Genomic DNA, 23,412 nt, shown 5'->3' on the forward strand with positions numbered 1-23,412 from the left:
TGTTAACCTGGCTGCATAGCACATTTGACATTATTGCCCACATGAAAAGGGAAAACAAATGGATTTACAATAACTTTTGGCTGTTTTGGATTCTCAGAGTGTTCATACACCTACTCTTTTAAACCAAATGCATCTGAAAAAAATGTTTCCAGAGCATGCAGTTTAGATTTTCCATATTATTTCACCATTTTTTAAAAACTACAAACACAATATTGACTAAAAAAGAAAAAACAGGGGGGACACATTTATCTAATAAAATATTCAATATAAAAAAGAGGACTAATGGAAATAAGTGGCCCCTTTCCCCATTGTTTACATTCTAAACAATGATTCCATCAAGACAAATCATTAAAAAGTGTTATTAACACTGATTTTTTTTTTTTTTTTTTTTTTTTTTTTTTTAATAAGAAGGCCTGAGTTGGTAGGGAAAGGAACAGTCAAAAAAAGCCTGAGAAGGGGAAGGAAAGTAAGGAAAGCTCATTTAATACATTTACAATAATTTACAGCCATTTTTTCTTGTAAAAAGGCATAATAGATCACAAACAGGAAATTTCTGGCTATATTACAGATATAAGTACAGAATTTAAATATTCAAGCTTGTGATGAAAAGCGGCAAGGTGGTCGCAGTGTACAATGTAAACAAGTAGCTTTGGAAAGTGAACAAAGTCCTTGAGTGTTTTTTCTTTATTAAGAAAAGAACTCTCTTTCATTCCTTCCTGAAACATGATCACAGGTCAGAGTAAAGTTCATATACAAACATAATTTAAATGGAGGTCAGTCTAAAACCACTGACTTAAAAACAGTTTTATCCAGCCTATATGGGAGGGCAGTGTTGAGGTCCCTGTTAGAGTAAACATTTTCCATTTCTTTAAAAAAGAAAAAAAAAAAGTACTACAATATTTGTAGTACAGTGCAGCATAATCCTTAAATATAAAAATATTTTCTCTTCTGTTGGGATAATAGACCTTGCATCCTGGAAAGAAGTAACAATACTGCTACTGATAGAAGATCTGTTTATATCTTTCAAGTCATGTAAGGCAATTACTGTGTTGGTTTATGATATATGGCTAAAAGAAAAGTCCAGAAAGACAAAACATCAGTTTTTGTTATGTTTTCCGACTACTCCAGGTATGCTCAGGTGTACTTTTGTGTTCAACTGAATGTTCAAATGGAGATCTGGAGCCATATGGAGACCTCTGATCTAGTGGTGACCTAGGGCCACTACTGGAAGCTCTGTGGTCCATTTGCCAATCTGAGTGATACCTATAATCCCTGGAAGATTTATGGTGTATATATTCAGAACTTGACCGGTGATCTGAATGTAACCGATGATCTGAATGAGATCGATGATCAGAATGAGATCGATCTTTTAAACTTCCTTCCAAATTTGACCTGTGATCTCTACTCCTGTGATCATCCAGTTTTCTGTGTTTTTCTCTGTCACTGTAGTATCTAATAAAAGAGAAAGTGGGTTTTTTTTAGTCAAACTAATAATGTAAACTTAATGTTTCCAAATACAATCTTTTTAAAAACCAAAACAAAATACTTTAAAAACATGCTTTTAAAGTATTGTATACAATCTCAGTATTTATTAAACTTCATAGATAAGCCTTAAAAAATTACTGGAAATATGTCTTTGAAAAAATTATTTGATTCATTAAAGTGGGAAGCATACTGAGTATCTCAGACAGTACCTTATTTCCCATGCCCATTTTAAGAACACTGCTTTTTATATTATGAATCACTTGTAATAATTCATCTTAATTATCTGAAAGCTGAAAGTGAGATAATCACAACTATCCAAAAAAACCCTTAAAATCTGAACCTTCTGTGAACAGTGAAGTTGAAAAAAATTTAAATGTGAGAATGCAGTCCAAAATAATTTAAAAAGGAGAATTTTCGTTGGTTGGTGATGTCTATTAAAACCTTCCTCAAGATGACTTGTTCTATGTTTTACCATTATGTGATTTTACTCCATACATAAATGTGGCAATTTGCTAAAAAATAAATGTAGCAGTTTAATGAGAAATAATCTCTATGTTTGCCTGTTTAAAAAAAAAACACAGTGAACATGTTTCCTTGGTTGACTAAAGGTTCTTATTAAAAACAAAATTATCTTCTAGAAGCCTGTGGAATTATAAATATATATTACTACAAATATGGCTTTTCATTTTTATTATATCCCCCTTTCTAATATTAAGTCATTCTATAGTTAATATGTTTAGTGTGACAGAGCTTTCAGAGAAGAAATTGCTGCTGTGAACACAACTAAAATACAATGTCTTCTAATTTCTATTTCTTTTCTGGGGATCAAACTCAGGGCTTCATGGGTACCCTGAAGTGTGTGTTTACATTCTAAACAATGATTTCTTGCTGATACTTGCTTTCATTCTCAGTGTTCGAGTTTAATTTTAGTAATGGTGATTATTAAAAACAGTGCTTTACCAATAAAGGAATAAAATGCTGTTATATATTCAGGCTGTCTAGTGTTCAAAGGTTTCAAGTAACAAAAACAATACATAGTTAAAACTTCCTGGACTTCAGTACTGTATCAGATTGCTGAGATTAAGTTTAACCTTACACTGTATTCACATACATTATTTTTTTTCTTCTCATGACTTTTTTATTTTAAATATGAAATGCAGAATTTCCTTCATCAAATTTGAACCACTATTTCATCAAGTTTTACTTTATCCTATTTTGAAACATAATTGAGCCAATATTCTCCAAAGCCAACAATGTAGGTATATATTAAAAATACAGTATCTTCTCAACATAAAGCTACTTTTAAACAATAATGAATACAACTTACAGTTACAAAACTCCCTACTACAATTTTTATCTCTCACTGCATATTTTGATTTTGATTTTATAATTCAAAAACCATTTTATAGAGACAATCAGTTATTAACAACAAAAAAAGTTGGGGCTGGGTTTGTGGCTTAGTGATAGAGCACTTGCCTCGCACGTGTGAGGAACTAGGTTTGATCCTCAGCACCACATACAAATAAATAAAAAAGATATTGTGTCCATCTACAATTAAAAAATATTTTTTAAAAAAATACTAAGTCAATTTTTCTAACTTTCAGAACAAGAGCTATTCTGATTGTGTGAAAATTAAATGGTTGATAGGTCAAATACAGCAAGTATGGTTTAATCAAAAGAAGAAAGACACGAATAAGCAAAATTTCAAAAGTAACTTGTCAAATTTACCTGCTGTCTTGCTTGTAGTGATCCCACTCACGATGATCTTTACCATTACTAAATGATGAATATGGTCTTTTCCTGGAATCACTCTTTTTGTAAGAATCTCCCTGATGTCGATCTTTATGGTGATCGTGATACTGAGATAAATGTCTATCAGAAGAGTAACTGTCCCTGCTGCTATCATCGTGATTTGTATTTTCTTTTAATCTTTCCACATCTGTTGGATAAAAGTCCAACTTTTGTTAGTGACTTTAAAAAATGTGGTAAAAGCATTATTATTTCTAGATAACAGTGACTCCTGCCAAAATAAAATCATTTCCCAAATACAGGCAGTTAAACCATTTAAAAATGGTCTATAAAAGCACATAGATAAGGCTTTTAGAAGGGTAACTTGGTTCTGAAATTAAAAAAAACAAAAAAACAAAAAAACTCACAATTGAAATATACATACTCTTTTTCAGATTTTTGACTTATACAGAAAGAATGCATTATTCCAAGTTACATTAAAAAGGAATAAACATTCATCTTAAAAATTATCTTACAATTTCTACCAACTGACAAGTTGGTTGGTTTATGGAAAAGCTAAAACATTACTCTTTAAGAGAATAGATTTTTATCTAATAATGTAGGAATATATGAAAATTACAGTAACTTCTCAATATAGGGGACTTTAAAACTGGAACAACTCAATCCTTTTCATACTTTGGTTAAACAAAAAAGAACAATTTTTTATCTTCCAAAATAACTAGTAAAGTTTACTTACCTGGATTTCTGACCATATGAGCACTCAAATTACTGTTCTGGTCATTATTTTGCTAAAACAAAAAAAGAATCTTTTAAATGCCTTCAAACACCTTTATAAAACAGAGGAATGGGAGGAATTCTTAAAAAGAAAATTCTGATACTGAACAAAGTACTCACATAAAACATAAGAATGAATATGTAACAGTTACAAATCTCCCTTTTTCTTTATTCTGTCCCATGATTGATTTTTAAAACCAACTTTGAGATTTTAAATTTAACACATTGTAAAAATAGTATCAAAAATGCCCTTATGCCCTTCACCTTGCTTCTCCTAATTCTAACATCTTTTACAGCCAGATATAATGATCAAAACCAAGTAATTAACAGTGATTGACTCAATACTATTAACTGAACCATAGACTTTATTCTTTATTCTGATTTAACATTTTCCCTAATGTTGTTCTTCTGCTCTGGGATCCAATCTGGAACTTACATTTAGTTATTAAGTCTTCTGTGATAATTCCTTAGTCTTTTCTTATTGTTACAACTTTGACATTTTTGAAAAGTATCAGTTATTTTCTATGATTACATTAATTTTAGTTTCCTTCTGTGGATCTTGCCTACAACAATTACTACTGCTGTTATTTTTCTAGTTGTATTCTTCATTTTTTTTTTTTTTTTTGTGGTACTAAGAATTGCACCCAGGAGTATTCTACCACTAAGCTATGTCCACAGTCCTTTTTATTTTTTGAGATAGGATTAAGTGAGGTACAGTGTTGTACACCTGTAAACCCAGTTGACTCTAGAAGTTGAGGCAGGAGGGTCCCAATTTGAGGGCAGTCTCAGCAACTTAGTGAGGTCCTAATCAACTTAGGGATACTGTGTCTCAAAATAAAAAATAAAAGGACTAGGGATATAGCTCAGTGGTAATGTGTCCCTGGGTTTTAATCCCTCGTCCAAAACAACAACAACAACGACAACAAAATCAGACACAAGGTCTTCCTAAATTGCCCATGCCAGCCTTGAAGTTGTGCTCCTCCTGGTCTCAGCTTCCTGAGCAGCTGAGAATATAGACATGTGCCATAACACCAGCAATGTTATTTTCTAATTGTGATTTTTCTGTATCATTCATTTCTTCTACATTAATTAGTTGAGTTATTATGTAATAAAGAATGCATCATGATTTTAATGACACATTAAAGAATAAAAAATATGATGTGTTATTTTACCTGAGATTCCTGGCGCTTCTTAATAGCATGCTTATATAATTTATGCAATTTTCTTGCATCAAACTCAGTAAATTTAGATACAAAAATCCACAGGTTTCTAGAAGAAAACAAAGATAAATTAATCTTGTGGAAAATATTTAGTTTTTTCAGAGAACACAGAACACCATTCCCTGACAGAAACACATAATACACATAAAAATTGCCATCAATGAAACAAAGTCTAAAGAGATTAATTTTTATATTTACTTTTTTCACATTTGGAAGACTTTAATGATACAGTTCTATTTCTCTTCCAAAACCCTTCATTTTGGAATGAAAAGCAGTAATAATCCTGATTTGAAATGGACCCAAAATATGTAAACCAACAAACCAAGGAGGGACTCAGAGATTTATGTTATGATACAGACTTTGTAAGAGATCAGGTTATGTTAATAGTCTGAGCAGAAACACCAGCAGACAATATGAATTAAGCTTGTAAAAAATGGTCCTAAATAATGCATTAGAAATTGCTATTTTTTAAAGAATTTTTTTTTTCATTTTTAATTGTAGATGGACACAATACCTTTATTTTATTTATTCTTACATGTGCTGAGGACCCAACCCAGTGCCTCGTATGTGTGAGATAACTGCTCCACCACTGAGCTACAACCCCAGTCCAGAAATTGTCATTTTTAAATAGTGATGTAATGGTCATAATAAAAGTAACATGATCAGATACTTGAAGTTAGGTAACTAGATGATATCTTTGGGTCTCTCTTCCCCTCCAAAGGCAGGCATTAGTAATTAATCATAAATTTCAGTGATGATTTCCTAACAAATATGTATATAAAATAATCAAACTGTATAACTTAAATATATATAATTTTTAATTTTCAAACATGCCAAAAAATGCTATATTAGGTTAGCTGCCATCCAAAAACACAAACATTCTCTGTAGGGGTATTTGCCTTAAAATATAATTTAAAAGCAAATTTGGCTGAGAAAATAAATGAATTTACAGACTATCGCTAACATACTTATATTCTACAACTAATTCACAAGAGTAAGTTGTAGAAAATTAATGAACTGCTTTTTTATTCATAATTTTCTTATTAAAAACAATTTTGCCCTGGAAAAATCTAATCAGGAATTAGATTCTGATTATATCACCTACACAACTATTGTTGGGCCAAAGCACAGGTGGTGTTATGGCCAGACAAGGCCAAAATAAAAGCTAATTCAATCTCTAGAATATTTATCAGTTGGGGTCTTTCTGTTCCCCTCTCTTTAAGGGAAATGTATATAACCAGAGGTAGGCAGTGGCAGGAGAAAATAACAGCAAGGAATATGGAATCAAGGTGGCTAAGAACTAAAGGGGAGAAAAATGAAAAATATTATTTGCCCAATCTGGAAAAGAAAACATATTAGAGCATGGCCTTTACAGGTAAAATGACACATGACTGGGGGACAGGGGAGTCTCCTGGCTACTGGTCTCTCTTCTTCCAAAGACTTTCCCTCCATTTCCTGATAACTAAATCTGAAATAACATCTACTTGTATTAGTCACTATTAAATTAGCTAAATTTAGCTTTAGGAATAATTGACAGCACTATCTTCACTTTTCCAATTTTATCAAAGGTAAACAAGCTGTAGTCAAAATTATGTTTGGGAACCATTTGACAGAACAAATTAAACTTTAGATCTTGCATATAGAAAGATAAAAGAAGTTGACTATAATCCCCTTTAAGCCTAATCTACATAAATGAACTTCCCTGCACTGCTCTTCTAGGGTTCCACACTTTGGAGATCATGAATTAAAAAGGTTTGAGAAGGATGGAATAATTCTGTTTATGGTATAGTAGGCGTCCGTCCACTGCACCCCCAACTTCCATAGGTTTGCATTTCACAGTTAGTCACCCACAATCAACCATGGTCTGAAAATATTAAATGGAAAATCTTAGAAATAAATCATGTTTTAAATTGTGTGCCATTCTGAGTAACAGGAAGAAATTTCATGCCTCCTATTTTGCCCCAGTCCCACTGCCACTCCATCTCACTTGGGATGTGAATTATCCCTTCGTCCAGCATACCCATGTTGTATGTGCTTCTCACCTGTTAGGTCATTTAGTAACCACCTTGGTTTTCAGGTCTACTGTACAGCTAATGTAGTGCTTATGTTCCAGTAACCCTTATTTTTATGGTTCCCAAAATGCCTGATTAGTGATGCTGCCAATTTGGAAAAAGAAGCCACAAAAATGTTCCTTTTATGTGAACGGTTAAAGTTCTCAAAAGATAAAGGAAAAAAAAAATACACTAAGGTTGCTAAGATCAATAGTAAGAATGAATTTTCTATCTGTGAAACTATGAAGGAAAAAAACTTATGCTACTTTTCTTGGTTATAGATATAGTGTGCACGTAAAGTACTGAGTTAAGATGAAAAAGGCATTCATCTCTTGCTGTGCCTAATTTAAAAATTAAACATTATTGTAGTTATTTATATGCAGGCAAAAACCTAACATATATATGGTTCAGTACAATCCCTGGTTTCAGGTACTCATTAGGGGTCCTGGAACATAAAGCGGGCAGATGAAGGCAAACTACTATGTGTCTATAAACCATCTATAAATAAAAGATTATGCCAGACACTGTGAATATTGTACTTTAGAATCACTGTTTCTCATTCCTCATGATATAATCAAATTTATCATGCAATAATTGAAAAAAACTACAGCATCTCACAGCTTATTAAAGGGCTTGCCTATAGATGCCATCGTTCTGGAGCTAACACTGGAGCTCAATGATACTGATTATTGTTTAAGGTTTTAAAGTTAAAAATTAGCCAAGAGGGGAACACTAAACACATTTTCTGATGACAACTTTAGCAAATCATTCCAAGATCTCATACACGCGAAATTTTAGGCTACTATTATTACTGTCCATGCATGGATTTGGTTTTTCTAAACATTACACATTAGTTTTCACTTATATACAAAGGCTAATGATTATGATCAACTTTCTAGTTTCTTTTTATATATGGGTTCTAATTGAATTTAAGGCAAAAGGGGATGGAACAAGAATTGGATATATACATATATTTAAACTTTTATCATTAAAGCTCCTCCAGGAAATTATTTACGCCTTTTGTTCTGATATATAGCTGCAATGCATATAGTAAAGAAGTCAACAAACTAATAAACTGACATCACTGACAGTTATGTGCAAATTTTCCTTCTTTCCTAATGAAGTCTAGTAGTTTGGCTTAACTCTGATCTGGATCTGGTAATCATTAAAAGATGTGATTTGTAAAATAGTATCACAGCTCAGATTTACAACTTTAAGATCGACTATGATCCATCTGTTTCTAAAGTAATGGGAAAAAAATAGATGTTTTGCATTTTACGTTGATTGAAATGTGTTCATTTTTATGACTTCATATACAAATCCAGAAGATAAATTGCTAAATTTATGTAAAATAAATTCTTTAGGCACACTGATTTCTAAAGATTTACTGAGAATAATTTGGTGAATTAAAGACATTTTAAAATAAAATGTAATCTGAATTTTAATGAAACAGCTCTATTTCTTATTTAAAAGCAGAGATGCCACTTAGAACTTATTGTGATAGATAACCATTCATGAATAAAATGCTTTGAAATTAAAGGGAGAAAATTAAAACATTCATTCTTACATTACTTCTTTAAATGCTATTTTGTCACTAACCTTCAGCTGGAGAAAAATAAAAATATGAAAGTTATATACTTTAAGTTCCCCAATTCCTAAAAAGTATGTCACTTACTTTCTCCACTGTTTTATTTGTTCAGGATTTGTATACTCTTTCAGACATTCTGTGATATGATCTCCAATTTTTATTAAACATTGTCTAGTATGTTCCAGTTGTTCTCTTTCTGAAAGGCCTTTCTCAGGCCGATCAAGTTGTTTCAAAGCTGCCTTAACAGGTCTCATTCTTTCTTTACACTTGAAAATGGGAAAAATATACAAAAACTGTATTAAAAACATGAATTCAATAAGATCAATCTATTTCAGTGATGTTTACATAAGTAAATATAAATATGTGACAAAATATGCAGTTAAATCACACAACTCTTACATACAAAGCAAAGCTTTTCATTATCATTTAAAAATCAATCTCTGAGAAAGCTAAAGTTTTGGATTTTACTCAGTTATAAAAAAAGAATGCTTTTTATACTACAGTGAACCATTCTGCATAAACTTAGAGAATACTAAGAAATGGTGAGAGTAATACACTTCAGAGTAAATCTTTCCTATAATAACTGTAAAATGTAAAACAATTGGATCTTTATATAATACAGATGTATAAGTTGTCTATCCAAAATCTTTGGCACAAAGCAATGCAATGCTTTTTTTTTTTTGGGGGGGGGGGGGTGTTGGCAAGCACTCTAAATATCCCCAGACCTTTTAAATTTCTGAGATAAAGTCTTATGATGCTGCCCAGACGACCTTGAACTCATGATCCTCCTATTTCAGTCTCCCAAGCAGCTGGGATTAAAGGTGCACACTACTGCACCCAGCTAATGATGACTTTTGTGACTTTTATATTTTGGGTGGTCGGAGAAGTGGGGATGGGTGATGATGATTAAGCTTGTTCTTTAGAAATACTTACATGCTAATAAAATGATATCAAAAATTGCATAATTCAGTTTTATTACACCAATAAAACTATAACTTTATAACAAGAGAATAAAAATGTTATGAAAAGGGTAAGCGTTAGATAAAATTTATGAGTAAAAATGTAAAAAAAAATTTTTTTAAATATCCATATAAATTTACACATGAAGAGCAAGTTAGTTTAATTCTAGGAAGTAAAGATGGGTTAACATCAGACATATTTAGTTGATGTCATTTATTAAAAAAGAGAAAAAAAGAAAAAAAAAAGAAATCCTTACTCCACCACTCTAAAGGGCCTCTGTTATAAATTGTCTATATAGGTATGGATTTGCTTAGGAGTATTTTATTCTGTTTTAATGGCTGAATCAGTTGGGAAGTTTTCCATTCTTTGTCAAGAACAGCTTAAGTATCATCAGAATTATGGGTTCTTTTGTTCAAACTAGAATTCAGTTACATCCAATGCCTTTTTTCAAAAACAAATGGAATTTCTTGATTTCCTACATAATTTTAGCATTCTCCATAGCTGCTGTTTCCAGCTTTTGGTTTGATAATTCATACCCTGCTAGAAAATAACTGGCTCAATATATAAGTACACACTACACTCCCGGCATTACTCTATTTCTAGGACATACAGCAGTAAGTCTGACAGTGACATTATGAAACCTGGACTCTCATGAGAGCCAAAATATAAGCAAAGCATTGGGAGTTAGATGGTAACAACTGTGATCAAGAAAAACTAGAGCAAGGAGCTTCCAAACTTCTTAAGATTTTAGGAAAGAATGATGTTTGAGAAAATAAGGAGTACAACATTCCAAGCAGAGGCCAAAAGTACATACACATGTCCTAAAATCTGTTTTTTCATGTTTAAGGAACAATATGAATATCAATATAACTGGAATCAAGAGAAAGAGAGAGAGAAATCAGGAGATGACAGGAGTTAACCAGATGCTCTACCTTTTAGACTTTTTCAACCACTCTTGAAAAAGACTGAAACACCACTTGAGAATTCTAAGTACAGAATTAACATGGTATATGACTCTATCCTTCATATAACCACCATAATCTCTCTGGTCACTGTATGAAATACAAACTAAGGTATAGACAGGGAAGGATAGAAGCAGTACAGTCAGAGACGGCTCTGACTTAGATCAGTGTGTAGAGCCAAAAGAATTTGCTCCTTTGGAAGTGAGTAGAGAGTGAAGAAATAGACTAAAATCTGTGCCACAGCTAAAGTCTGAATATAGGAAATGGAGAAATTACAGTAGTTAACAAATTCCTTATTAGGTACTAACAGCTATGTTTTGCTTCAAATGGTACCTCTGACTCTGACAATATTACTTTTCTATACATTTTAAAGTACAAGAAACTGAGGCTTAGTACAAGGTGACATCAGAAACCCAGATCAACTGACTCAAATCCTATTTCTTAACTTAGCACTAAGTTATACTATCATTTATGAAAATGATTCAATGAAAGAAAAGGAAAAGCAAGAGGTGCTAAATAAGGCAAAGATCAAAGAGAAAAAAGAACAAGAAAAGGGTGCCTAATTTCTTAAAAACTAGACCCAGTAAAATGGAATTCCTTAAACAGAAGTATAATCCAGTGTAAGCTGAGAAAGACTGGCTCCAGAGCCCATGTTTAAAACTATTCCATTCTTCAGTTCCAGGATATACAAAAGATCATCTATGGAGATTCATGAAGAGAAAATTTATGCACTGGGCACAGAAGAAAACTTTCCATTTGAGTAGTGACCTGAATGTTAGAAAGCTCAAGAGAAAATGTGGGCAAAGAAAAAAAAAAAAAAAAGGCAGAGGAGCAATCTTACCTTACTCAATAATTAAGTATATAGAGTAGAGAGAGCAGTTCAAGTGAGGAGTTTCATATTCTCCACTCCTACCCAACAGAGAGGGTTTAAAAAAAAAAAAAAAAAGTCAATAGAAAATAGACAGGGAGGCTAGATTAAGTCACAAATAAAAAAGTTATCCTTGAAAATGAGACAAGGAATCCAGTGTATGATCCTACAGAAGAGATCAAAATGAAAGACCACAGTAACAGGCAAGGATGTGAAGAAAAAGGTACACTCATACACTATAAGTGGGACTGAAAATTGGTGCAACCACTCTGGAAAGCAGTATGGAGATTCCTCAGAAAACCTGGAATGGAACCACCATTTGACCCAGTTGTCCCATTCCTCAGTGTATAGCCAAAGGACTTAAAAATCAGCATTCTACAGTGATATGGTCACATTAATGTTTACAGCAGCTCCAATTCACAATAGCTAAGCTGTGGAACCAGCCTAGGTCCCCTCAACAGATGAATGGATAAAGAAAATTTGGTACATATATACATTGGAATATTACTCAGCCATAAAGAATGGAATTATGGCATTTACCAGTAAATGGATGAAACTGGAGTCTATCACGCTAAGTGAAATAAGCCAATCCCAAAAAACCAAAGGTTGAATGTTCTCTGATATGCAGATGCTGGCTCACAATAGACCTGGGAAGGCGGCGGGGTGGTGGGGAATGCGCGCCAAATTGGACAGGTTGTTGTGGGGGGAAAAGAGGGGAGATGCGAATGGGAAAGACAATAGAATGAATCAAACATAAGTTGCCTATGTTCACAAGAACACAAGACCAGTATAGCCATATCATGTATAACCACAAAAATGGGAAGTTCTACTCCATGTATACATGATATATGTCTAAATACATTCTACTGTCATGTATAACTAAAAAGAACAAATTTTTTAAAAATTCTGTAAAAAAAAAAAAAAAAAAAAGAAAGAAAAAAGGAAAGAAAAAAAGAAAGGGGAAAAGAAAAAGGCCAGAAATAGCACACATAGCTCAAGTAAACAACCGGAAGACAGGAGCAGCAGCAGTGGCTTACTTGGCGTATTCCCAAATTCTCACTGATTAGAATGATGTCAACTGCTAACAGTAAGAACAAGAAAACTGTGAAACTGTAGAAGGAACTACTATTTTTCAAGGAGCAAGGAAAGCATGTGAAGCTATGTTTGGGGAAGTCATGAAACCTACAGAGAATGAGCACATGTTCATTCTATCAGCATTTTCTAGTCAGTGTCCAAAAGAGGAAAAAAAGTGTGACAAGAGGGTGAGAAGAATAACATAGTGGGCCAATCACAAATTTAGTTTTAGAAGGGAAAATGTGTATCTTTCAAGTACAGTTATTTGATAAAACTAAGGTTATAACCCAGTCTAACAAGTGACATAAGTTAATTGCTCAACTAGTATAAACCTTCAGATCTTAGAACTACAATGATGCATATTGTAATGCTGTTTAAAGCTCTGAAAATTCCATATCTGTCTATCATTCAGTTCTTTTCTCTATAATTTTGCTCTATACCTGTACTTTTTCATTTCTCTCATATCTGAATTCAGTCACAACCTCTCCCACAATCACTATCAATTTTCATGTTTCCTGAGCTTTTGAGGAAAGCACTGTTCTGAAAACTTTACAAGTACCAATTCATTTAATCTTAATACTTACTTTCCAAACAGCAGCATTCTGATCTAGAGCCAGCAATATAAACCATATACCTATTGCATCCCTATACTGTAATCTTACTGTAAAGTCTTCCCAAAATTTTTATCACAAATAATTTTACAGTTGGGCCACTGTGAGTTCTTGATTATATTCATTTAAAAAGTCCTTTGTAAAAAGGCAAAGATAGGTTCTCTCTTATTTGAAGAACATAAAAACGTAATAGCAAGCAGAACCAGTATATTTTAAACCAGATTCAACAGTAAGGTATGGGAACCTGTCAGTCTGGAACAAAATTAGTACAGAAACGGAGTGTTTTCAGAAACATTCATAATAATTTGACAGGGCAATTTTATGTCTACTGAATCTAGTAAGAAAACATTGCAGTTTATATTTTATACATAATTTTTTCTTTTTTCACTTAGTGAAACATTTTCATTGTATATTCTAAAAATACTGGTCTGTTAACAGACTGAGATAAAAGTAATGTTTCATCATACAGAAGAAATACTAGAATACTTAAACCTCTTGGTTTAAGAATTTACAATTCTTTACCTTAAATTTTCAACACTAAAGGAAAAATGTTCTAAACCTCCTTCAGTCTTTCCTAAAGGCTTTTCAAAATTGATTTTAAATTTAACACACCTTTCAAAATTTAAACCTATTATTTATATCAATCTAAACTGCAGTACTATCATATTGAAGTACATTTCTAAGTTAACAGCTCACAGATGAAATTGCAACTTAAAAAATTTTACATGAATTAATAATAATCAGAAAATCTATTGCTTACAATGCTGAATGTCTTCTGATCCAGCTCTTCAGATTCTTCAGATATGGGAACTGGTTCACCACTTGCAGTGATATGAACTGGAGCATCAGACACTAAAGATTTTTTTGATCTTTCTTTACTTTCAGACTTGGATTCACCCAACTAAAAAAAGAAAATAAAAACAACCCAACCACAAAGGCAAGATGATTAAAACTTTCAGAAAACAATTACTGTCTCAATAAAACCTACATGTGCTTATTCTCACTGAATATTTTTTATCTATTTTGGTTTCTTTCGCAAATTTTATTTTGGGAAACCAAAAATCAAGCTACCCTATAATGGTACCCTATATGTAAAGGCATCAAAAAAGTGTTCAAATCTGTTTTTCTCCTCTACTACATTCCCACAAACACTTCTGAAGAACTCAGTAATAGACTTATATAAGCTGATATGCAATTTAGTATCTTTAAATGTAAATATACTGATTGTTTTATTTTCTAAATTTTACATTTTGAATTGCATACCTTTTCTTCCTTTATGTCTTTTTCTTTCTGCATAGCTTCTTTTACTTTGTTTTCTCTTTTTTCTTTAAAATCTTTTTCCTTTATATCTTTCTTATCCTCTTTTTCTTTTATCTCCCTTTTAAGTTCTTTTTTATTTTCCTTTTCTTTTGCTTCCCTCTTCTCTTCTGGTTCCTTCTTTATACAAACATCTGGCTCAGGTTTCTCTTCACTGTCTCTTTCTGTTTTAATTTTTTTATTTGGATGTTTCACAGAAGTGATCTCATCCTAGAAAGTGCAAGTATGGCCAATGTATTACTAACTGAATTTTGACAAAGACTAATTTTTTTTTTTTGCGTGACTATGGATTGCATGTATGTGGATTCTGAAAGAGATAACCCAGAATCCCCTTAAAGATACATGCAATGTTTATCTTCCTATAAACCAATATAAGCCAGTCCCATTCAAATTTATAATAACCTTAATCGAGACAGAAGTTCATTTAATTAGCAAATGTTTGAAAAGGAAGGACCTTTGCTCTATGCATCTAATGTATCTACTGCATAGGTAGAATTCTGTTCTACAAATGAGACTACATTATGAACCACAAGGGGAGAAAAAAAAATTTCACAGTAAGATTTCAGACCTTAGCTCAATTTTTAAATGTAATGTACTTGAAAACATGCCATGTTCCCTTTTCCACAGAAAAGGTTACTGTTCTAAAAATGCATTTTTACCTTATCATCTTCTTCATCAGACTTCTCTGAAGGCAGGGGAGAGGAATCACTCTTTATTTCCTCTTTCACTTTCATAGATTTCATTGCTTTATTCTTCTTAGCTCTTATTTTTCTTCTCTTTAAACCTCCCTAAAAATATTATTTTTCATTTTAACCAACTCCACAGATTTTTTTTTTAAGTTTTCTTCTTTATTGTTATCTTTTGCAGCATTGGGAATTGAACCCAGGGCCTTGTCCATGCTAGAAGTGTTATTATATCCCAGCCCATGAGTTTCATTATTTAAAAACCTCAAAAATACTAAATATAAAGGTTAGAACACATATTTCTACCCCATATTTTGATAATTACTAGCCAATTATATTCCTTTAAAAAAGAATGAGTAATATAAATGAATTTTTCACAATTAGGAAACTACCACCCTTGATTAAATTCAATGGTACCAGAGTTACTACTAAAAATTACTTTTAATAGTGCACAGGTAGTTATTGTAGTCCTAAGTAAACTTTTAAAGGTTGTTTAAGTTTCCAATCACCCCTTTCTTGGTGTTTTCTTTTTTTGAGCTTCCTCATAAATAAGCTCAGTGACCTTTGATACTATTCCTTAAAGTCTTAATGCTTTCTAATAAAATAGAACACAGGCTCAACTTTTCAAAAAGAACTCAACGCTCTTAACCAATTTTCTTTAATCCCTATCCTAAGAAAAAAATGAACTCAACCGTTTTCATATGTATGGTGAAATAATTTAAAACAAAACATTACCAATATTCAAATAAAACTATTAAAAAAAAACTTATAAAATGTATTAACTATGCATGTCTAGCATGATCAGTAAACTAGGTTTACCTTATAGAAAATAAACTACTCTTAAGCATGTAAATTTTAACTTACTGCACCAGAAAGTCTCTGAGCTTCTTTTTTTGCAAGATCTCTACTAAGTAATTTGATGAGGTAGTCCGCACGTGTCTGCAACTGTTTTGCTTGTGGTTTTTTATCAGGATCATCCGGAAGAATCTGAAAAATCAATTAATTTTCAGGTTGTTTAAATAACATAAAAAGCTTATTGGCGATGGGCCAAATTATACTGTGTGCAGGTATGAATATGTAACAATAAATCCTATTGTGTACAACTATAATGCAACAATTAAAAGTGGAAAAAAACCTTACGGGTGAAAAACTTTTAACCATTTTCAGAAGCATAATAACTCACTGAAGTTACAAATTTTAGTATTCACAGGAATGACTCATTCAATATACATTTTTTAAAAATGTCTACACAACAGGCAAAATTTAATTTTTAGAAATGAATTCTAAATAAATATGCCTCCAAAACAATGAAAACAAAGTATAAGGTTACACATTTCTTTCAAATATACTAAAAGGTACATTTAACATTCACTGTTATTAAACGTTACATTATCCTTAGAATCCCTTCCTCTCTCAATAACACTACATTTAACTATATAATGTATAAAAAAATTCCTGGACTACATGTATCACCTGTCTAGAAGATGACCTAATATAGTCTTCCTGAGGAAACTTCCACAGTGGATATCTTGACTATTTAAGTTTTGCCTAATAAGAACAAATGATAGAGTACTAATATTTAAAAGTCTGTATTAAAGCCAACAGTCAAGAGATATAGAAGTACCTTATGTGTTAGACTGAGGTCAGGATCCATTTTAATCATTTCCCAGCTTCCATATCCATATTCATAAATACCAATTAACAAATTGGAGTCATCTTCTTTGCCCCAGTCTATATCAAAATGAGCTGCCTTCGTGTGGCATGGGATTGTATACCTATTATTAAAGTTAATAATTACTGCCATGTTTATAATTGACTTACTAAAAAATTCTGAAAAAAGTATGAGTCATTAAAAATTCCAATTCAAAAGTAGTCAATAATGCCATAAAGACTTAACAAACATTCATATCAAAATTATTTAACAACAAAAATTTTATAAAGTAACTCACTGCTTTCTTTCTTCTGGATCTGAAGGAATGGATTTGTGCAAAGGTATTAATTCTTCTTCATGGGAGATGACTAGCTTGGCATTCACTTGTACTCCTGATATTCGGAATGTGGGCCCCTTCACTTTTCCAAGTCTCCCACCTTAATTTTTTAAACAAGAGTATAGAAAAAAATATAAAACATAATTTTACAAAATGCAAAACAATTTATGCTATTACATATACTAAGTATTATTTGTACTATTGAGGAAGGGATTAGTGACAAAATTTAACTTTCACAATATATAATAAACTAATCATCACAATCTAGCAGTGTAGATTCAAATTGTATTTCATGTAATTAAGTGAATTATTAATCATACAAGATAGATTGTCTATTTGTACTGTCAGCCTCTAAGAATTTCTAGTATAATTTTTTTTAGTATATCTGATTATTAAACCTCATGTAAATATTTTTCAGACATATGAACTACAAAATAAGCATAATAAAGTAACTATGCACCAAACCAATATCACATGTATATTTATATTTTCTTCCCCTAGTCATCCATACTAAAAAGAAAAGTATAACTAACAGTAATTTCTGACATTATGTTCCAGTCAGAATACATCAGGGACCTTTCTAAAGGATAGATTCTATTGCCTTAAAACTGGAATTCTGTTATCCACTTCCTGTAATTCAGGTCCTTGCTTTGTCTTGTAAAGCATCTTCTAAGACTAATGAACAGGCAAGTTAAGATATAATACCAAACTCAAAAAAGTATATCTTGAAACTTTCATTTATTTTTTTTTAAATCACTCATTTTAATATTACCTGTTCGTTCTGTTCCTGAAGAACTGTCCTTTAAAGCTTTAATGCAGCCATTATGTACCAATTCTCCTAATCGTCTGAGGTCCGTTTCTGACTTATCAACCAATTCAGCATCTCGAGCAATTGCATCTAATCTGTATCAAAGTAAGACACTTTTCAGGCATATAATGTTAAATGATGTGGCAATATTTATGATAAACCAAGTTTTCTATTTTAAGATCAAAATATCACTCTACTAAATGTCCTATAAATTCTAGCTTGCATAATTCACATACAATATGTAAAAAGCTAGGACAATTTGGTAGGGAATCAAATTGTTTACACATTCGAAGACAATAAATTTTGAAAATCTGTTACTAAGCAAATGGCATACTACAAATTTGAAGGTCACACAATTCTCTAAAAACTTTTCACAAACTGATCAAATTTCAAGTAATTCAAAAGGAAGTTTTATGACAATTATAAGTGAGAGTAAAATACGCAAACAGATAAGAAAAATTAACACTAAAGACATTTTTCCATCATCTAAATAATCACACATGTATTTCATTGCCTCTTAAGTCACCTCAAAAGAAAACAATATAATCTCTCTCTTACAAGTTTTTAAGAGGATAAGGCAAATTAATTTGAGTCTTTGCAGCTCTACAAAGGGTTGGTCACAACAAAGGACAAAGAATATTTAAATGAACAATAATTATTAGGATTAATTCATAGCTTAAACTGAATTTTAGTTGTTTGTATACTAAGAGGATATAATTCTTAAAAATTAAGAATTTCCTAGTTAGAAAAAAAAATAGCAGTGGTAAGTTAGCAACTCAGTGCCTCTATAAAACAAATTTGTGCTTTCATAAGTTGTATAATGAAAACTGTGACAATGAAAAGTGCATTAGGTATAAAAATAAAATTTAAATGTTTTATAGATGATTTTAAGAAAAATTTACAGACCAGAATTAAGAACATAAGAAATCTGAAATTGGATTCCTATAATTTTTAAGTGCCTATTAAAAACAAATTGAAGGGCTGGGGAGATAGCTCAGCTGGTAGAGTACTTGCCTCACAAGCACAAGGCCCTGAGTTTGATCCCCAGAACCGCAAAAAAAAAAAAAAAAAAAAAAAAAGCAAACTGAACAAGGTAGCAAACTAAATATGAATACATATCAAGTTGACCGTATACAAAATTTCATAATTCTGTGAGGATGACAAATGCATTTACCTTTCCAAAGGGCCACCGAATTTCTTATAGCTCTTGATAAACCTAGCAGAAAATAAATACTTGGTTTAAATGTGTCCTTCATTATCCATTTAAAAATACATATAACACACAGAAATAAGATAATACTTATTAGTGCAAAAATAAATTGAAAGCACATTTACTGACCAAAAAATGAATAAGCTGTGGTATAAACACAAATGTTGAGACAAGAAGTTATAAATCAAGTAAAACAAGAAGTATTTTTACACCCAGGATGAACTTAAGATACCAATGTAAATAAAACAATAGAAGCTAAATTTTATTTTAGAAATTACTTTATTATTTTCACAAGACTGGAAAAATGTTCGAAGTATATCACAGGAAGTGTCTCCAGAATAATTATCAATCATATTACACCTCCTCACATTCCAAGTGCTGATAAAAATAAGTAAGATGTGTGGTATTACACTAAACAATGGAAAATAAAATTTTACTTCAGAAAAACTATGTAGGTGGTTGATAGATGAGGAAAAATATCCAGGAAAAGTAGAAGATGAAATGCCTCTTCAAGTAAAAACAGAAAGTCCAGCAAATCAGATGTCATAAAAGTACTCTTAACGAAAGCTAACAATGTATTTAGTTTTCTGCTAGGAAGAATGAGGAAGAACCTTATCAGTCAGGTCTATGATTTAAAAGACAAAAGTTACAATGGCTTGAAAGAAACAGAAAAACAAACTCTCAAGTAATGAACAATTTTTTACAAATTTCACATGCAAAACATTAACAAAATAATTTGTTACTCTGTCCCCCTTAAAGAAGTATAGTATATTCTGAGCAAAAGCTAGAATTTATTCTGCATAGCTAATCTTAACCCATTTCCTACTTGGTCATATCAAAATTTGTTCCTTTGTTACTGTTGTTTGTGGTGCTGGTGATCATCTGCCTTGTGCATGCTAAATGCATAATCTACCACTGAGCTACATCCCCAACCCCAGAAATGTTTTAAACATGGTTACTTTCAAAAAGCAATCACTTCAGTGTTAAGACAATAGAAAAATACAGAACTAAATTATTCCCACAAAAAATTATTAATGCTGGGAATCATCAATGTAGTGTGAATTTTTAATAAACAAAACCATTATTCTGAAACACATTAATAAAACCAAAGGATTTTAGTAGTCTAGCCTAACAATAAATAACATGCAAAATTAGAAAGTGAACTTGCTTTTACAGTTATAATGAACCCCAAAGCAGTAAGGAATGCTCAATTCCTAGTAAAACATCATATACTTGCCTCCTCTAAAACTTTCATCTTGATTTTTGAAAATTATTATATTTTCATATTTTCGTTTTACTTTCTAGTGAAACCAAGTTAAAACAAAATGGTCTATTATCATCTTACCGCCTAATTTCTGCATCATTAAATCCTTTAATATTCTCCCGGGGTATAGTGCGTGGTCTTCCACGTTTCTTTGGCCTTTTTCTTTCTGAGATTGAATCACTATCAGATCCAGAGTATCTCCTACTTCTACTGCGCCTCCCTTCACTTCCATTGAAACTAATCTGGAATTTGAAAACAAAAATTTACCCAGCTTAGGGTAAAGTTAAGTTTTTATCTAAAGGGCAAAGAAAAACACTGTAAAACCTTAAAAAATATTATAAAGAATATTCCATAAGCAAAAGTAATTAAGCAAACAAAAACAATAACATGTTAATGAAAAAGAATTAATAGCCTTAATACATAAAGCATGCTTATCAATCAACAATAATCAGTCTCTTGTAAAAATATGAAAAAGGTTATTAATAAGCAAGTAATCAAATAACAAATACAAAACTGTGCTACCTAAATGTTATTTTTTAAAATGCAAAATAAATTAACAATGAAATATACCAATTAAATATACCTTTTTAAAATATACCAATTTGAAAACACCAAATAAGTAATAATAGTCAATACTGGTAATGGTACAGAAAAAGACACTTATGTATCTCTGGTGGGTATTTAAGATAGGGCAGAGAGCAATTTTAGAAATATTATTATTGTATTGTAGAATAATTAACATTCATGATACATTGTCAAAGAGAAAATAAATTCTAAAACAATGTGGCTACTATTTAACCTAACAAATGATAGCCATTTAAAAAATTAGAATGTTGTATACTATAATAACACTACTAGGCATCTATCTGGGGGTGGAAGGATGATTACTTATCCCTCTTTTCACATATTTCTGTTCTAACTAGGCTATCAAATATTTGACAGAAAAAATGCCATGTAATCCACATGTCTATTCCTAACATCCACATAATTAACGCATACAGCAAAAAATATACTGTGTGACTCTGGAGTTTTTCCAAAGCTGCTGTACATATTTTGAACCCTATTATGTAAAGACTAAGTCAAGGATAAATTTAATTCTTATTTTAATTTCCTTTTACCCTTTCATAAGATTAATGTAATGCTATGCTTCCCATGCACTATAAAAGGAAATAATTTTAGAGTTCACAGAAATAAGCAAGAAACAATAAATGTAGTCACTTACAGGTCAAATTATTTCATCCCACTACTGCTTGTTCTGTAGAAAATTGGTAGGCCAAGGCTCCCACCCTAACAACAAATCTAACCTACAAAATCATAATTTTTCTTAAAGGCATCAGAGTTGAAATCATGGTGAAATCTACTCCTCTAAAATATAAGGGAAGATACAAGTTTACAAGAAGAGATGAAAAATTAATTGAACATTGGCTCCCTTATGAAGAGCTAAGGTGATAGAAATTGAGTATCATATAAGCAGGCAAAAGAAGGCAGGTATAATTTGCTAAAGGCAGAGTTAGGGGGTGTAGCTCAGTGGTAGAGAGCTTGTCTAGCATGTGTGAATCCCTGAATTCAATCACCAGCAGTGGGGGAGAGGGGACACAGGATGACCACAACATTACACTTGCTAAAGACTAAAGGTAGGCAAACAAGATAGCACAGGACACCTAGAAAGCAAAGACACAGTGAAAACTTGAAGTCACTCTCAGGTACTTTCTATAAACCTCTGTCAGGCACTTATGAGACAGATTGGCATGCTGGGAAATTGGAGAGAACTTTGATCTAGGGAGTAAGCCTGGAGAAAGTAGTAGTCAACTTCTGGGGGACAGGCAGGAAGTCTTGCCAAACCCTTCCCACCTACTGTCCTAAGGGCATAAGAACACTCCTATTATGATTGTTTCCAAAAAGCAAACAACAACATAAAAACTCTTTATTTTGGAAGTAGTAACTGGGCAATGACCAGAATAAGGCAGGACTCCTGCTTCTGATTCAAAATTTACTGAGGCACCAAAAAACTGAGTAATCAAGGCAAATAATCTTATAATTTAATGTTCTAAAAGATAAAGGTTAATGCAAAAAGAAGCCTAATATTAGGGATTTTTTCCTTTTGCTGAAGAATAAAACAGAGCTTGCCATACCAATGTTACCATAATTTTAAAATTAGGTATTTATTTTATTTGGGCCATAAAATAAAAGTTTTTAAAAACTCAAATTGCACAAAGAAAGCTCTTTGACCAGTTCTAGTTAACCTGGAAGTCATTAAACAACATACTTGCAAAATCTTCCAAACATTTGGAAATTAAAAAATACACTTCTAAGAAAACTATGGATCAAAGAAATCATTGCATGGGAAATTATAAATTATTTTGAAATGAACAAAAATAAGAACACTCCAAACATTAAAATGTGAAGATTCACAAAAAGTGCTTAAAAGAAAATTTGTAGCATTAAATGCTAATATTAGAAAAGAAAGATCCCAATTCAGTATCTATGCTCACACCTTAAAAAACTTTAAAAAAAGAAGCAAATGAAACCAAAAGTAAGAAGAAAAGATAAAGAGCTGAAACACATGTAATTGAAAATAGAAAAAACAATGAAACAAAAAGCTGGTTCTTTGAAAAGATTAATAAAATTGATTAAATTCTACCTAGAATGATCAAGAAAGAAAACACTAACATTAGGTAAGTGAAAGAAAGGCACCATTAAACATTCTACAAACACCACAGAAAATTACCGGCCTAGATATCTTCCCTAACAATACTCCCACTTTTTAATGAAGAACTATTCCCAAGTCCTTTAATATTCT

At 31.7% G+C, this 23,412-nt stretch overlaps 1 protein-coding gene across 5 annotated transcripts in view; it reads right to left on the minus strand.

Moving 5' to 3' along the window:
* Positions 1 to 371: 371 nt before the first annotated feature.
* Chd1 (chromodomain helicase DNA binding protein 1) overlaps positions 372 to 23,412 on the minus strand; it is a 70,931-nt gene continuing 47,890 nt past the window's right edge. For 3 of the 5 annotated variants that reach the window (XM_047555053.1, XM_047555051.1, XM_047555052.1), the window contains 14 exons: positions 20,694 to 20,854; positions 19,313 to 19,354; positions 18,103 to 18,233; positions 17,292 to 17,430; positions 16,967 to 17,117; positions 16,207 to 16,329; positions 15,319 to 15,447; positions 14,606 to 14,869; positions 14,103 to 14,243; positions 8,955 to 9,133; positions 5,181 to 5,277; positions 3,971 to 4,022; positions 3,214 to 3,424; positions 372 to 1,452 (listed from right to left, as the gene is read on the minus strand). In XM_047555053.1, the coding sequence (XP_047411009.1) occupies positions 1,107 to 1,452; positions 3,214 to 3,424; positions 3,971 to 4,022; positions 5,181 to 5,277; positions 8,955 to 9,133; positions 14,103 to 14,243; positions 14,606 to 14,869; positions 15,319 to 15,447; positions 16,207 to 16,329; positions 16,967 to 17,117; positions 17,292 to 17,430; positions 18,103 to 18,233; positions 19,313 to 19,354; positions 20,694 to 20,854 (2,166 nt within the window). In that variant the 3' untranslated portion in view covers positions 372 to 1,106. The remainder of the gene's footprint in view (positions 1,453 to 3,213; positions 3,425 to 3,970; positions 4,023 to 5,180; positions 5,278 to 8,954; positions 9,134 to 14,102; positions 14,244 to 14,605; positions 14,870 to 15,318; positions 15,448 to 16,206; positions 16,330 to 16,966; positions 17,118 to 17,291; positions 17,431 to 18,102; positions 18,234 to 19,312; positions 19,355 to 20,693; positions 20,855 to 23,412) is intronic. The other 2 variants (XM_047555054.1, XM_047555055.1) reach the window with 1 other exon arrangement.

This window comes from Sciurus carolinensis, chromosome 6, assembly GCF_902686445.1.
Source record: "Sciurus carolinensis chromosome 6, mSciCar1.2, whole genome shotgun sequence".
Taxonomy (NCBI): domain Eukaryota; kingdom Metazoa; phylum Chordata; class Mammalia; order Rodentia; family Sciuridae; genus Sciurus; species Sciurus carolinensis.